The following is a 17,632-nucleotide window of genomic DNA, read 5'->3' as shown; positions in this document are numbered from 1 at the left end:
CCTTCCCATCTTTTCCTTAAGAAAAAAAAATTAGGCATAATCTTTGTCTCTTATTTAAATATTACCCCTAAAATATAGTAGAACTAAGAACCTTGGTACGTATGAGCTGAAGATAATTATAGTTTTCTATACACACGGAAGAAGTAGCTTATATCACCTTCTAGCTGCCTTTCCCCAGGTATTTCTTCTTCGTCAACCAAGTGGAATTGCTGCTTGTCTATGTTTGGAAAGAATGCATCACAGTCAAATGACCTTTGTATCTCTGTCAGATAAATCTTGCCACAGTTCTCATGTTCCATTGCTGCCTGAAATCAAAACAACTTGGGAATGCACATAGACATGATTGATTCTTTAAAAATATAGCAATTCTGCACATTTTTTGAGCACTTCAGGGTAATCAGCAATAGCTCATTGATTGACCTTCCATACCACTTATTTATAAGTGCTTTCTATGTATGAAAATTACCTATGAAAGATTTAGTATTTAAATCACAATTTGATTAGTAACAATGTTATAAGTGGGTATGATAATGGCCACACTAATAAATGCCAGGCAAACATCTAGTTATTTTGGTGTTGTGTCGGATGACTTAAGAGTTGGTTGAACCTCTGCTCATTTGCTCCCTTCCATAAAAATAGGATCTATTATTACCTTATAAATAGATGATCCACCAATAACCCATGTTGATTCTATATCTTCTCTACCCTCAATATATTTGACAGCTTCATCCAAACTCGGAACCACAATCACACCCTCTGGTACCTAAATATAGAATTGAATTAAAGTAATTTGATATATATCTATCAAGTAATTATTTTCATCGAACGCGATCTTAAAAATATCGGCATTAAGAGCTGGACGCAAACAGCTCAAAGTAGACCAGTGTGGAGGAATTTACTGGACCAGGCCCAGGCCCACCCGCGGCTGTAGCGCCTCAGATGATGAGATGAATTATTTTCATAGTTGGTTATTTAACCCTTTAACCGCCAGAGTCGGATTAATCCGACCAATGTTATCGTGTCCATTTCGCCTAGGTCGTATATATCCGACAAAATAGCTGTGTTTGTTTTTAGTGGCTTTTCCGACTCGTCATGTTTTATATTGCCTTAAACATGTTATTATATGAAGATTTAATACATAAAGCAATCATTTGTAATGTCGTACACTTTTGGTTCGTACTAAAAAGCCATATTAAGAAGTAAGAAGTTCGGTGAAATAACTGATAATATTCTCTTGTAATTTCATTAGTGCCAAACGCCCGCGTCGGAGAAATCCGACACTAGTGTTGGGACATTATTCAAAGAGTAACATGTAAAAAAAAATGTACATCAAAGCAGTTCTCTTAATATTGACTTATTCAGAGAACAACAAATAAATTAATTACTAATAAATATTTATTTACAATAGTTCTACATAGTTTTATTGAATTCTTCTGAAAATAAGCAAATAAGTTGTCAAATGTCGACAACTGCAGGCTGATTAGGAAATAAACGTACGACTGAATTATTATGTAAGTTTGTTATTGTATATATTTGTTATTGGGAAATTAAAAGAAGATTTCTGGACTGATTTTATATTGAGAATTAATAAATCATTAACAATATTTAATGGCTTTGCATTCAATTCTTTCTACTACCAAAAGTAAAAAAAATGTTGCCCTGGATTTAAGCACAGATTTATAATTAACATCGCGCTGCAACAAATTTCGATATTATTTATCGATATTTTAATAGGTAAACTACATACAACCCTCTTTGTAGTAGGTATTTTTTTCTGTTGTATCGAGCTGGGCGCTGGGGGCACGGCAGCTGATAAAATGCCAAGCGGTTAAAGGGTTAAAGAATTTAAATGAAATGATACCTCACACTTAGGTCATGTTTAAAATATAGCAGGATAAAATGGAATTGATATACATACAAACCCAAACTTTTAAAGACACTAGAAAAACATTAACTCTCCTGAGTCAGTTGGGTGAAAAAAATTACCTTTGCCTTCACTTCGTCTATATGGTGTGTCATAACAATATTAACTCTGTTATTTAAGGGTCTATATTTATCTGGAATGCAATCCCATGTTATCCTTCCCATTATAACAGCATTAAGTTTACTTTCATCTTTTACTTTCGTAGTCATTGTGGTAAAGTAAGCCATTTCCTTTCTGAAATTACAAAACTACCATGTTAATTATGCGACATAAAAATAAGGAGAAGGGGAAAGTCTGATAATTCAAAACCGTGAATTTTTTTTGAAACAATCTAAAAAATACAAGAAAGAAGAACAAAGCTTCAAAGAAAATTAAAAGTTTAGAGACGATTATCTCAATCAAGTTTTAACGCATTGAATAACTCAAAGAATACATTTCAGTTTCAGTTTCGTATAATATCCTTAAATTATTTATCAATAGTAGTTATTTCATTTAGTGTAAACATTATAATAAAGCTTACTTGAGTTTCCACGGCAAAGTTCCGTTAACTCCAATGCCCATATTTTCGCAGGCCGCTGCTATGAGGTTTAATTTGACCTTTGACATTCTGCTATTAAATATAGATTTAATGTATCAAAAATTCAGTTCATACAGATGGTATTCCTCTGTTGCAGTAATAATTATTTGTATTTTTAAATTAATAAATAAATTCAATTTAAACGCGCTTCAGCTTTCAGCGTTAACCAAAACTTTGACATTGACTAAAGAGTATAATGTAGATTGTAGACATTGACAAAGATAGGGATGGGTGTTGATTGAACGAACGAGTTGCACCAACCGTTGATGCCTCTGCAACGTGTGTACCGTTGACCGTTTTTCATTCAACTACATATTTGAATTTATCCAGAATTTACAAAAGTAAATTCTTAACTATGTTTTACTTTTCGCCGACGCACACAGCTCAGTTTTTCTATTTTATGTGGGCAGAATTGTCTTTTGTAAGGTAACAGTAAAAACATCAATCAGTGTGTCAAAGGCTAGAAGATAATTCCGTGAACTTTAAACTTTAATTTTCACTTACAAGTGTAACATGAGGACATAAATGTTGCGGGAATTTTACTTCCAACAACTGCGTTCGTTTTCGTTGTGTAAGATCTTTCAACACATAAATGATGAGAAATTAATATTTTGAAAAAATTCGCTTCTGTGCCGGTTTCGGGTCTTTGTGGAATGTATGATTAATTAGCTGACAAAATCAACTAGTGTGTCGACTCGTTGAAAAAAGCAAATTAGTCGTTTTTTTTTTTGTTGAAGCTTAAACCCTCAACGACGCATCCGTACATCACAATGACACCTTGTAAAAATTGACAATGAGAGTTAAGAATTGATAAGGACAGATAAAAAACCTCCAACATACAAAAAAAACTTGATCTTGTACAAACATAATATTATTATGTAACTGTCTCAATTATTGCTATAATACAATTGCGTAATTAATTGGGTTTGTTTTTCTACATATTTCCGTATTATTAACTTTGTCTTTAATAACGCTTTGCTTATCTTGCTTTTTCCGTTAACCGTGAGTTTCCATTGCCGAAACAAACACCTATATGAAAACGTATTGTTCTCCCGGATTTTACAAAAAGAATGAGAGGGATGTCAAAATAACCCAGCTTATATCTCTTTAGTATTAATTTGCGAGAGAGGTGCAGGTAAAAACTTTTGTTTGGACCGTTAGGTTCTTTCGTTGTAGCGCTATCGAAATTTGCCCCTTCTACTTCGAATTTAATTAATATTACGAGCGTATTTTTTTTACATATTCGATCTCAGGACAACTGAGACTATTTAAACCTGATCAATCAGTAGGTGATAATATTAATTACTTGAGTACTTTATGTTGATCTTAAGCAGTTTTACAGGCGCATTTTTAAATATGGTCCATATCTCAAAATTATAAGCTAACTCTAAGAACGTTTTAACAATTGAGGTAAAAAGACAAATGAATAAAAAACAACATTAAATGCATGTTACACTGCTATTAAGATTCGTATGTAGTATATATAGCTAAAATATAATTGTGTGGGCGTACTGACGACATAGGGTAATCATGTATAAAAGCTTAAGTTGATTATTTTTGATATCGACAACACGTTGAAATAATTCGATTACCTTGTAAAACTTATGGACTTAGTTATCTTCTAATCCATTAGACTCGAGCGGTAATCGTTGCCGTGGGGAGTTGTTTCACGAAACTAATTTTATTAAAATATGCAAAATTGTGTCTCCAATTCTCTACATACATAAATGTATTGAAATATTAGGTCCCTACATATGAAATTGGCGTTTTTCATACTGGCCACTTTAATCACGAATTTCTCCTCTTTGGTAAGGAATTCCAAACTCAAATTTGTACAGCTATAGACTCATGTATTTGTGGTTCGATGAACGTCATTCATTTGTTTTTTTTCTTCTGTTTTTTTCTGTTTGCGTCAATCATTTTACGAAATGGAAAACTTAAAATATCGCATTATTTATGAGTACGAGTTCCACTGTGGCACTAGTGCTGCGGAAACGACTCGAAGGATGAATGATGTGTATGGCGGTCGTGTTGCAAAAGAAAACACAGTTCGTTTTTGGTTCCAACGTTTTCGTTCTGGAAATTTCGATCTGCAGAACAAGCCCCGTGGACGGCCTGAGACTCAAGTTGATAATGAAGAGTTGAAGGCTATTGTGGAAGCGGATCCATCGCAAACCACGTTCGAGTTAGCTGCAGGCTGCGATGTTAGTGATAAAACTGTTTTAATTCACTTGAAGCAAATTGGGAAGATTAAAAAGCTTGAAAGGTGGGTACCTCACGAATTGACTGAAGCAAACCGGCAAACACGCGTCGACTGTTGCGTTACATTACTAAACCGGCACAATAATGAAGGTATTTTAAACCGAATCATTATCTGTGATGAAAATGGGTTCTTTACGATAATCGGAAGCGCTCAGCGCAATGGTTGGATCCTGGCCAGCCAGCCAAATCCTGCCCCGAGCGAAAATTAACCCCAAAAAAGTTACTTGTAAGCGTTTGGTGGACTAGTGCCGGTATTGTTCATTACAGTTTTCTCAAATCTGGCCAGACTATTACGGCTGATGTCTATTGTCAGCAATTGCAAACCATGATGGAAAAGCTAGCGGCTAAACAACCTAGGCTGGTCAATCGCTCCACGCCACTGCTGCTTCACGACAACGCTAGACCACACACTGCGCAACAGACGGCTACTAAATTAGAAGAGCTTCAATTGGAAAGTCTAAGACATCCTCCGTACTCCCCGGACCTTGCTCCAACAGATTACCATTTTTTTCGAAATTTGGATAACTTCTTGCAAGGGAAAAAATTCAACTCCGATGGGGCAGTCCAAATAGCCTTCAAAGATTTTATTGATTCCCGTCCGACTGGTTTTTTTAGTAAAGGGATCAATGAACTACCTATGAGATGGCAAAAGTGCATAGAAAATAATGGTTCATACTTTGATTAATTAAATATATTATATTAAAAAATATTCGACTTTTCGTTCCTCCCATACAAAACGCCAATTTCATATGTAAGGACCTAATATATAAAACTTTTGATTACTTGAACTAGGTAATTAGCCATTTTTGAAATTGAAAAATGCTGACTTGACGGCTTTTTATTTGCATTTATTCTGAGGAAATTTATATGAAAATAAATTTGTAATATTTTTGGGGCATGTATATATCTGTTTGTATTTCTGTCCCATTGTTGCACTTCAGCATGGCTTTAATACTGAGCATGCGGTTCAATGCGTGGTGTTGCCCAAAAATAATTCAATCTCCTTACCCAGTTGTACTTTCATTTTTTGAAGCCTCCTGGAAAATATTTAAACAGTAAGCTTATAAATCAAATGTAGGTTTGCATCAACAAACTTGTAAAAAGAAGTTCATAAAATAAACGTAACAAACTAACACAAAGCTTTTTAATAAGCAATTAGTATTCATGAATGGCCAACATAAATTAGAGGGGTTATTGTTGAAGTATTGATTTTATTACTCTCGCATTTTATATCGGCGGAGAGAAAAGGGAATAATAAAAGATTTTATTAAGCCGTCCGCCACTGTCGTGCAATAAAATTCCCTAACACAATGCCTATCGTAAATTGTTTTAATGACCAGTAGGAAACCTACACCGTCCATCTTTAATGCGTCATTAACCGATAAAGAAAGCACACAGCCATATGGTGCATGATGCTCAACGATAAAGCAACCAATAACTAAGTGAATAGCCCAGTTTTATCAAAATAAACTGTGTTTTTGCTGCATGCTAATTGCAGAATAAAATATACAAAAACAACTTAATTAGGTGTCACACATTACCTTTTTAATGTATTCACTTCCCGCCAAAATTAGCATTCAAATGTTTTTTATCCTTAACTGTCAAATGTACTTTCCATTTTGGAATAACGAGAAAGTAATTCGATATTTTTTGAGGGATGTTTTTCATTTTTTGTGAGCGGCCAGGATAAGAAGGGGGAAAGAGATAGAACAACAGCAAAGCTTTTTATTAAAGCGAGACAAATAACGTTGTGTACATCTCGTATAGATTTGCCAAAAGCTGTACGATATGATGTGGTCTTCAGCTTCAGTTTTCAGAAAGCGGGTCTGAGCGATGGACGTTTCTCGAACGCCGGTGCCGGAAAATTTTCGATAATTTTCATTTGTGATTATATTTAACAAGACACTGTGCTCAAAACTAGTGTAATATTTGATTTTATGTTTATATTCTTGTTTTTTTAATGTGTTTTTAAATATGGAAAATGTAGAAATTATGTTATGAAAGTTAATTTATATCTAAACTGTTTAAATTACCCACATTTAAAATTCATATACTTGGTTTAATTTCTGTAGTTTGTGTTTTTGTTTACTTGTTGTTATGTTTTTTCTGTGAGTAATTTAAAAAATATAAAACTAGTAACTTAACAAAACAATGAAGGGTAAACGATTTTATTTTTGACTTTGAAGAAGTAAAACTAGGTAAGTTACTTTAAGTTCAAATTTTGTCTTGCCATTTTTTTTTTATTTGTGGTATGGTAAATCACAAAATGTCAAGTTAATTATGCGTATAAAATTTCTAATTTGTTTATATATTTGTTATTTTAATTTGCACTTTGTTTTTGCACGTGGTGTGATATCAGTAACTGTGATACTCGTATTATTTGCCGAGGGTTACTTGCGATAACACCAACAAGCCACATGCTCAGATTTTCAGCACAGAAACAAGACGTAACTTATAGTTTTATTTATTTTCCTCCTTGAATACATGTAGGGTTGTCTCTACAAGCTATTATCTACTATTAAGTTTATAACATTAATTTGAGATTTTTATATTTAACACGTAGTTAATTTCACAGCATACGTAAAATTATTTATAAAAAAAAAATGGAATTAAATTGTATTTTTATCAAGCAAATAAAAAAAATGTATTCGAGTACAATTTTTACCTTATTCTTAAATGTGACATTATAAATAGAAAAAACATAATGAAAAAAGAAACATTCTACGAATAAAAATAATAGAAAACATAACAATCCTGACATTGGGTTAATGCAAATCTTAATACAAAAAAATATGTATTCCGTCCGCGTTTCTAAAAGAATACCTTGAACTAAATTAGGATGTAAAAGAATCAATAAGTTGTTCACAAACATTTCCCTACAGCAATATTTTATAGAATCCATCTTCTATTCGGAAAATACGCAATTTTTGCTTGGTTTACTGAAATTAAAAAGTTCTTAAAGATATTTGATTTTCACGATGTTTAGTTTTTAAGAAAAACCAAGAACTTTAGGGCTACGTTTTGCTCGTGTAAACTCTACAACCACAAAAAAACTATTACTGTAATGTTTTATATTTTTTTTGTAAATGACAACCCTAATTACTTCATAATCTGCAACTTTGCGGTTGGATTATAATAATTGTTTTGACGTGTTATTTGTTTTAGTTCATGTAGTTTTGAACAGAAGCATTATTGTAAAGATCGTGCTAGGGCATGCGGTTAAGAATAAATATAATGTTAGTACGTGCGTAAGCATGTAAAAATAACAAATAGATTGACCGGCTATCTTTTTAATTTTAAATATTGTTTCTTAGTAACGCACTGATGCTTTAAATAAATAAATTATTTCATAATTTATTCAAAGGCGTAGAATAATATCAACAACTATCGGTTTACCACAATTAAAGCGTAAATGGTTCAGAGATATGCACTTGACTTGCAAACAGCAGGTCTTGGTTCGATCCAATGTTTTTTTCAATATTCGTGTTTCATATGTGAAGTTAACCAATCCGCACTGGACCAGCGAGGTTGACTTACGCCTAACTTAGGATAGGCAACAAATCCCTGTGGGAACATAATATATGAGTTCACGACGACGACATTTCTTTTACTACAAATTTATATCTTTGTTAGAATTTCTAGAATTCTCTGATAAAATATAGTTATTACCGTATAATTGCTCCGTTGCTTTTAATAAATGGTTGCATGAATTGCTGTAACAACTAGTTAAGACGTTAGGACGTTTCTTAAACATTAAGTCGACGATGCGGAAACAATAACCAATGGCAGCTTTTAAATGAGTATTAAAAAAAAAGATCGGTCGGTGGTACACGATTAGTTGCTTTTTACTATTATGTCGTTGAGAATTAACTTACTGCTATCTAATTGGAGGAAGGGGCGGAGTTTGTCTTGTTGCAAGGATTAAGGCAATTTTTCTGTTAGTGGAATACCGCGAAGGGCAGTGACTGTACCCACTTACTGATGCTACCTTTGCGTTTCGTTCAATTTATTAAGTGTATCGAGTTTCTTTTTTTCCTCGTATTTTCCGTCTTGCATTTTATTTCCTATTTTGTCTAAAAAAACACCTGGTTTTGTCACTAACAACATATATATGTGAAGTTATATTTAATACTTTGCTGTCTCCAGTAGTGCCTTTATAGATGAATGTATGCTTACAAAGAGTTTAAAAGATGTGAATAAATTTAGAAGATACGTCCTAAATACAACGTTGTTAATATTGCCGTGGATTTAATTGTCGAAAAACCTACGTATAATTTGTTATCTCTGTCTTTTGACTGAGAATGAAAGAGATGATCATACGTTGTTGTGCACATGTTTACGACAGTGGTAATTAGTCAATATACAATGTTCAAACTGATCTATTCATTCAATTCTTGGTAATATAGCTTTGCAACACCCTTGGTGGTTATTTTAATAATGAAGTGAGCTGAAGCTTGTAATGGACGTTCATTATGCACATTAGCAATGCAAACGGGTGCGGTCGGTGAGGCGTACGGGGCCTTTGATAGGTAATGTATCAGAGGTACAGCAAGAGAGAAGTTACCAAAGTAAAGTCACCTTATATCGTATACATAATGCAAACTTACTATTAGGGACTAAAGACTTAACTTCCTACCGCAAGTCGTATTACGATACGACTTGCAAATTATGAGCTTTGAGGTTGGTATCCTATTTAACCTATCAGATAAAAACAAACTAGGCAGAATACCAATGGGTAGATTATACCTAAGTTCAGTTAAAGATAAAGCTGATATACGAGTAATCCTTTTCCTTTAACACAACGTAATTATAATGTCAGTCTTTTTTGTATGATTTGAAAGCATGAAAGCGATGATTGTCTTTAACGTAACTTATAAGAAAAAAATATTGAACTAATTATAAAACCACAGCATCCCAAGATACATTGACTTTATTCTGCTTTTATCAGAAGAAAATTTATAGTTGAAATCGGACGGTAATGGATCTAAAGATGTTAAACATCTCAGCCTCCTAACCACGATCACTGTAAAGTATTAGAAACGTTAATATAATTTATATTGTTAAAATAAAATAGCCATAAAATTGGTCAATTCGTTTTATTTCAACATCTGTTAAATATTAGTACAGCGATTTTTAAACTCCGCGTTGTGTTCGGGTTCGGAAAAACAACGGGCGAATTTTTAAATTGACGATAACTAACACTCATGTGAAAATCAATAGAAAGTAAGAGATTGTTTTTTTGCTTTTGGTGAAATAAGTAAGAAAGAATTTTGGAACAAAATCATACGATCCCTTCGAAGCTCTTTAAACAAACGAGTTAATTTATATTTATAATCTTATCCTACTTCTTACTAATATTATAAATGCGAAAGTTTAGATGGATGTTTGTTTGAAGATATCTCCGGAACTGCTCAGATAAAATTTGGCACTGATGTACTCGTAGAGCATAGTCTGGAAGAACACATAGGCTACTTAGTACGTTTTTTTTAATTCCTCGTGGACGGAGTCGACAGTCGAGTCGACGAGGGTGACAGCTAGTAATTTATACAGAAGGACGATTTGTTTGTTTGCATTGAAAAGGCTTCGAAACCGAAACCGATTTGAAAATTCTTTCACTGTTGGAAAGCTACACTATCCCCAGGTGACATACGAGGACCAAGTCGCGGGCAACAACTATATCAATATATTATGTTTTTATAAAAATGTACGACAGTGGAAAGTCACGGTAAAAGTATCAGGCTTTAAAAATAACTTTTAAAATTGGACATTGCTCGAACTCAATACATAAAAGTAGCGATCAGTTTTCTTTATTCATTAGTCTGTGAAAAGCAATAACAACCGTCTCTTTGAACGATTGAATAGAACGCTTTGGAATTAGAAACGACTGCCGATTCCTTATTGACGTCGGCTCTAATTAATATTCAGAGCATTCATCTCATTTTGTCTCCTACTGAATTTATATTAAAAACTATGCTCGAATATTGAATAATGTAGTTTATTTATTAAGTAAATAAGATGCTTTGAATGGGAAAGAAAATTTGTCGATTTTAGATTAGTTTGTAACTCGCTCGAGTATTGCTAATGTATGAAAAATTATTTTTAGTCTTTTTTTATGGAATAATATGTCTTAGCACTTGATCATTAAATTATAAATAGCGTTCAATAAGAAATAATGTTCGTGTTCGGATAAATATAGTAGATAGTTGATCATGTAGGACGTGTTAAAATCATGTGTCGTGTTCGTCAATTTTTAATCAATTTTATACAATCAAGTGGTTTCCAGTCAAGTTATAGTGAAACAAATTTAAAATAAAATATCACCCGTGTTAAATATTTTCACCTTTAAAGCAGATTCAATTATAAAATGAAGCGTAATTTTTAATTATTAATTACCAGTTTCACGGCACTTTATTAGTATGATGTGTTGATACAAACATGATCATTTATCTGTTTATCAGTACTTCTCCATGAGTGTTATTAAACCCCACATTACAGTGCGATTCCACTGGCGAAGCAGATACAAAAACATTGTTATCTCTGTTTTTTCAAGGAGAATGACAGAGATGGCAATATGTTTTTGTGCAAGTGGAAACACACGTTTACTTAATCGTCTGGAACTAATCAGCACTTGTATTAGTATCTTTATTCCTATACTCGTATTTGTGCATCATACATAAATATTATAAACATTTTAACGCTCTTTATGTTTATGTAGCCAGAGCATAGATTAGCATATTTAAGGTAAATATAATTTAATATACGATTATTAATTTGCTGGCAGTGTATGTTAACTCGATTAAATAATGATAATCTGTTAATTGATGCAGAAATAATTAATAATATAAACATTACCTTGCAGAAATGTTTCATAATGAGTGAGCGTTAAGCAACTTCAAAGGTTTTATTATTTCCCTCCTTTTGAACGTATTTAATATCAATCATTTTTAATATTGGTAATTAGGTACTTTTTTTCTGAAGACTTATGCTTAATACTAACACGGTGAATATGAGTGCTTACGTAAAATCAATGATTTTCGAGGTATTTATCTGCAGAAAGCAGGCAGTTACCGCAACAATCGTGATTCATGCAGTGAGTAAAGCAATTTCGAGGTTCCCCGCCCGGACAAGCTATGCTACGACCGACTGTGGTTGTTGAACGACTGCATTCACAACCGCCATGTTGCAAAAATTTCGGACAACGTTGTATCTGGCTGAAATCATCTGAATCAATTCAATGGAGTTCTTGGAGACAGTGGAGAATAATACTAAACTAGTTACGACTTTGGTGAGAGAACAGCGAAGATATCATACATATATAAAATCAGAATATTGTACATAATATACTATGGCGTGATCAATACGTGAATTGAAAGAAGTGAGATTTTGCCTTTGGTGTCGTAAAATGAAATTAGATTTCTCTCAAAACTACTTCCGTTGCAAAACTTTTGTTCACGAAAAACTCTATTAAGTAAATTGCATCTAACTTTATGCAAATGTTTACTTAGATTAAAAATTGTAGGAAAAAAAGAATTCTCTTGCCATTTCAAGATAATTAAATTTTAACAGAAATAGTTATTTTTTATTGCATAAGAAATTCAGCCAATTATTTACACAATTGAGGAATATTATTTGAAATTACCTTTTCTCTTAGGATGTTCCAATTAGTAAGTAGTAGTTAGTAGAGGTTTTGTAATAATCATCTCCCTATCCTTATCCCTCTTACTTAAGGTCGACGCATCAAGTTTTGTTCCCCAAATCAATCTATTATTATCCGTCAGTTTCAGTCGTCACTCCACAATTTCACCCCCTTTAATGCAATCCATCCATCTCTTCCTAATCCTAAATCTCTACAATTAACGAAAAGTTAAATGTTAAATAATTTTGTCTGTCTGCTTTTCCTCGTTTGTTCCGGGTAATCTCTGGAATGGATGAACCGATTTAGGCGGCACTTTCTCTGGAATGTAGTTGATGTATGCGGGAAATAATAAGGCTACTTTTTATTTTGCACTGGCGGATTAGCAAGCAACCGCTAGTTGGTTTATAATATAAAGTAAAATTCGTCCCATATTTGAATCATGTAGAGAGAAATAATAAGATATTCATGTAACCTTGCTAGTGTAGGTCGCGCTTATCGCACTGTTGACAAATGACTTCATAATTTGTAATAATTTCAACCGTGAATTTTCATTGAATAAATATACATAAAAAATATTGTTATTATTACACTAAGGGTCTTCTTGGCCACTTAGCTACTGGTCTAGAGCCTAAACGACTAAATCGATTTTGACGAGTGAGGTGTCATTCCATTCCTAATATTCCCCGGAGTGATTAGTGAAAAATGAGTTCTAATCTCACTTGCCAAAACTTCTTTCATCCGTTAATCATATTTTTCGTCGTATATTCAGTAGAAAAGTTACATTTAACAGAATTTACGATTTTTTTTATTTAAACGAATTAAAAAAATCGTTTCCCAATGCTGCCAATAGATGGCGCGTATCTTTTTAATCACGTTAGGTTATTTTTAAACGGTTTTAATTTTACTTATTGCATTGTGGAAATCAAATATGGGTAACATATGTTGTAGCTCTCAAAATTAATACTACAATTGGAATGTATCTATAAAAAAATATCTAGCCATTGCGTTCGACCGAGAATAATGACAGCATTTGACATGAAACATTTATTTAAATGACACATTTAATTAAATTGAGTCTCAAATTTTTTATTATAATATTAACAATTTAAGAACTAAATCAATACTGCTTTCAAATTACACTGTAAATTTTGAGGTTAATGCTATCTATTACAATACGATAAATAATTACACTGCTAACTTTCGCTTGACGGAATTCATAATAACCCAAAGAGTGTCTATTGACAATTCTAATAATTCACCTTTGTGAATTCAAGTCGTGAGAATTCATCAAAATTATGTAAATGAACCAAGGCATAATCTCAAAGCCGACAGAAGAGCTGTCTGTCAGGCAGCTAAATATGTATACGTAACAGGTGGCAACTGATAATTCCCGCAGGATGTCATTCCAGAATTTATTGTAACTTGGATTGGTTTAGATGTTTTCGAAGTTATGTGAAAATAATTAATATCTTTCTGTATTAAAAATGAATGACTAAAAATTTATAGCTCTGCTTGTTATATACATTTTTAATTGACAATTAAATAGGCACACACAGATGTTCTGTTCGGCTTTAGAGACCTGATTATGGTGATCGGGTATTGGTCTTTTCTGTTTAGTGATAATTAATATATTTAAAATTCTGCCGACCGCATTTCCATGACTCATAGAAACTCATGAGCGTAACCATTTTGTTACATATCTAATGAGACAGACTAAACTCTAACTTGACAAACAGCTGTCTGTAATAAAATACAAAATCATGCAAATAGAAAAATAAACTTTTCTTGTTTTGCTATGTTATTTCTGTAACATCTTTTTTATTTCGGAACTTACTGAAAAAAAGTTGAATGGCCTTGATTTTGAAATAAGAAATATGGGCAACAGCTGGAAGAACTTCCAGGAAAAATGAATAATCGGTCAACAATTCAAAACAAAATACATGATGTATTAACAACTCTAGCTATTGTTCAACTATCTATTGACAAGAGCAGTTACTTAAACATTAAGTTGGAGTATGTACATATATGTTTTTACACATTAACTCGTTAATTAACGAAGTTAACATTTTGCTTAATGGATTACCTTTTGAGTTAACTTCAAAATAGTGTTACCTTTCTTTAAACTCTACTTCCTTTAATTTAGTCTGTTAATCGTTACATTAGAAACTTATACTTTACTAGCAGTCGTCCACCATTTTAGATGAAATGATTTACCCTAAGCACAGTAATCTAGACTGTGATCTATATCTGTTCCAAATTTCATATATACTTGTTAAGCTGTTGTGGAGTTACATGGTACTAAACATTTATTTTTTACATCCATCCAAACTTGCGTATTATAATATATACTAAGAAATCTTTATATGAGTATACTAAGTTATTTTACTCCAAAACAAAAGTCTTCATTGTTTTGGTAAAGTTTATTCGTCACTTGACTTCAAGCATCAATTAGTATTTATAATTGAATAAACGTGAATACACAGTTTGAGAGTCGTTTAAGTTAAAGCTCTTTAGCGATCTGAAGAAGATCTTGAGCATTTTGTACTTCATTTGTCTGTTTTCATTTGAATTTTATTGCAGACTTTATTAATGAAAAAAGTGAAAAACGTGTTTATTTTTGTGTTTTAAGATACAAGCTTAGTTTCTATGAATTTAGATTATCACTCAATGATCTAATCAAATATCAAACGAATGAAATGTAATTTCAGTATTATGAAAAAGAAAATATTAGAGAATCTTTTCAAATATTATTTTAATGTTTCCAGATTATTTGGAGCCTTCTTAGAAGTGTTTCGCAATTTCATTTCTTCTAAAAGCTTTTATCTATATAACACTAGATGTCGCCCGCGACTCCGTCCGCGTGGAATCAAAACAAACGTAATAAGTAGCCTATGTGTTCTTCCTGACTATGATCTACATCTTTGCCAAATTTCATCAAGATCCGTCGAGTATTCAGGAGATACCTTCAAACAAACATCCATACATCTAAACATTCGCAATTATAATAATAAGTATGATATGTTATAATTCTATCGAAAAAATCTATGTTATGTAATTTTTTTATTGCAAATTTAAACCTGCTTTAAAACCATTGTCTCGATAATATTCTATGTTAAATTCACCTTTTGTTCCGAGCTTGAAAGTCGACACTACTAGACATCGCTGGGAATGGTTAAATTGTAAATTCTCTTTGAATCGGGCACAAAGACAATCGAGAGACTTGCTGTTTCACAAATTGATTCCGCCGCTTTTGTAAGACGAGCATACATAAATGATTGAAATGCTTTCATATAGGTATTTCAACGTGATTAATTTTTAAAGATGAAATAAAAATTTGAAACGTTTCATGCTTATGAATTTTAAACAAAAAAATTTGATTGTTTTTATAAGTTTATTTGCTTAATAACTAGTTAAGAATTTGAGTACTCAGTTCAATTAAGTTCTTATCTATATATACTAATATTATGAAGAGGTAATTTTTGATTGTTTCTAATGATTAGGCTCCAAAACTACTGAACCGATTTGAAAAATTCTACCACTGTTTGGAAGCTGTACTATTCCCGGGATGAAATATGCTATAATTATTACTAGATTTTCCTTAATTCAGTGCGGACGAAGTCGTGAGCTATTCTTGTATAATGTTAGAGCAGGTGGTTATTTTTTAAATTATGTCGTCCTTAGCACTTTAGCTTAATATGAGAAATGAAATAATCAACCGATCATCGTACTACAGTGAATGCTGAGAAAAAAAAAAGACGAGGTAGAAGTTAAAAAGAAGTTGTGAATTGCAGATGAAAATTATCAAGATAAGGAGGAGTTTGTATAGGTAGAAAAATAAATGTTTTCCTTGTGAAATAAATTGTATCAAAGAACTCGGCAATGTTTACGTACGCACTCAGCACTTTTAATCAGGTATAGGACTATTTCTGGAACCACCAATCGTTCTTTTTACGACTCCATCGTATTATATCCGAGCCTTCTACATAGTCACATATCGTAGTCGACTCTATTTATTATATTTGGTTTATAATTATTTTATGAAATATATTTTTCAAATGTTGGTACAATCTTTTCAGAAATGTTGGAATTGATTTTGTTATAAACAAATTCAATGATAAATCTTATATATATAAAAGAAAGTCGTGTTAGTTACACTATTTATAACTCAAGAACGGCTGAATCGATTTGACTGAAAATTGGTGGGCAGGTAGCTTAGAACCAGGAAACGGACATAGGAGAATTTTTACCCCGTTTTCTATCTTTTATTCCGCGCGGACGGAGTCGCGGGTAAAAGCTAGTATTTTATATTTTAATAAAAATCTTACTAGTAATTATAAATACGAATGTTTAGATAGATGGACAGATGTAGAACATATTCTGGAAGAACACATAGGCTGCTTATTACGTTTATTTTTAATTCCTTACGGACGGAGTCGCGGGCGAAAGCTAGTTAGTACATAAAGCCGTTATGCTTATAAACAAGTTGCGTACGTCACAACAATCATAAACATGTCGGCTTTCACGACTGTCACTATAAATTACAGATCAAATGCTTGGGATAACTTCTGAAATTGCTTATCTACAAATCTTACTTCTTAGTAATATTATAAATGCGAATGTTTGGATGGATGGATGTTTGTTTGAAGATATCTCCAGAACGGCTCAACGGATCGTAATGAAATTTGGAAAGTTTGTAAAACATAGTCTGGAAGAACACATAGGCTACTTGTGAAGTATTTTTTTAAAACCTCGCAGACAGAGTCGCGGGCGACAGTTAGTAATGATATATGTATAAAAACGATGCAGTTCATTTTATAAGCGAACTGAAAATTTAATTTTTATTACATTTTCTGTACTCTTATAAACAAACATCCATCCATCTAAACATTCGCATTTATTATATTAGTAAGATTTAGTATCTGTTGTCCTACATCTAATAAAATTTAGAGATTCATTATACATGAATATAGTAATTAGAATGTAATATAGTTTGCTCAATTTTTATGGTTAAATCTGTCTAGACAGTATAATACTCTTTTGTGAATAATGCTTTTAGCGAAGTTTAAATGGAACGCAAATACCTTTTTTTGTCTTTTGTTATTTATTCATGTCTTGAATAAATCGTAGTTTTTTATTCTACAAGAAGAAAAGCTGGAATTTTCAGACAAGTTGATACGTTTGACATTTCTCTACAGCCAAATGACGGATTATTATTTCTTGTGCAAAATCGTTT

General features: G+C 32.4%; 2 protein-coding genes across 2 annotated transcripts in view; one reads left to right on the top strand and one right to left on the bottom strand.

Annotated features, from left to right (window-relative positions):
• LOC106715245 (dihydrofolate reductase) lies at positions 1-2,702 on the bottom strand. Its single transcript, XM_014508486.2, has 4 exons — positions 2,445-2,702; positions 1,987-2,158; positions 653-763; positions 1-305 (listed from the first exon to the last, which is right to left on the bottom strand). Exons 1-4 carry the CDS (start codon positions 2,528-2,530, stop codon positions 117-119), a joined length of 558 nt encoding a protein of 185 aa, XP_014363972.1. The 5' UTR covers positions 2,531-2,702; the 3' UTR covers positions 1-116.
• A 4,166-nt stretch (positions 2,703-6,868) lies between these two features.
• Positions 6,869-17,632, top strand: part of LOC106715311 (diacylglycerol kinase 1) — a 66,790-nt gene continuing 56,026 nt past the window's right edge. The window contains exon 1 of the mRNA XM_045682465.1: positions 6,869-6,961. The gene's annotated coding sequence lies outside the window, so the exon portion shown is untranslated. The remainder of the gene's footprint in view (positions 6,962-17,632) is intronic.

The sequence above is a fragment of the Papilio machaon genome, chromosome 19 (assembly GCF_912999745.1).
Source record: "Papilio machaon chromosome 19, ilPapMach1.1, whole genome shotgun sequence".
Lineage (NCBI taxonomy): Eukaryota > Metazoa > Arthropoda > Insecta > Lepidoptera > Papilionidae > Papilio > Papilio machaon.
Note: the sequence above shows the minus strand (reverse complement) of the source record. Positions and strands in the feature narration are given on the sequence as shown.

Bases quoted from the DNA above. Each gene is read 5' to 3' on its own strand.
- LOC106715245 (XM_014508486.2), bottom strand. From the start codon at position 2,530: ATGTCAAAGGTCAAATTAAACCTCATAGCAGCGGCCTGCGAAAATATG. The intron at 2,159-2,444 runs GTAAGCTTTATT...TTGTAATTTCAG, and splicing joins ACTTTGCCGTGGAAACTCAA to AAAGGAAATGGCTTACTTTA. The intron at 764-1,986 runs GTAATTTTTTTC...TTCTATATTTAG, and splicing joins TAGACGAAGTGAAGGCAAAG to GTACCAGAGGGTGTGATTGT.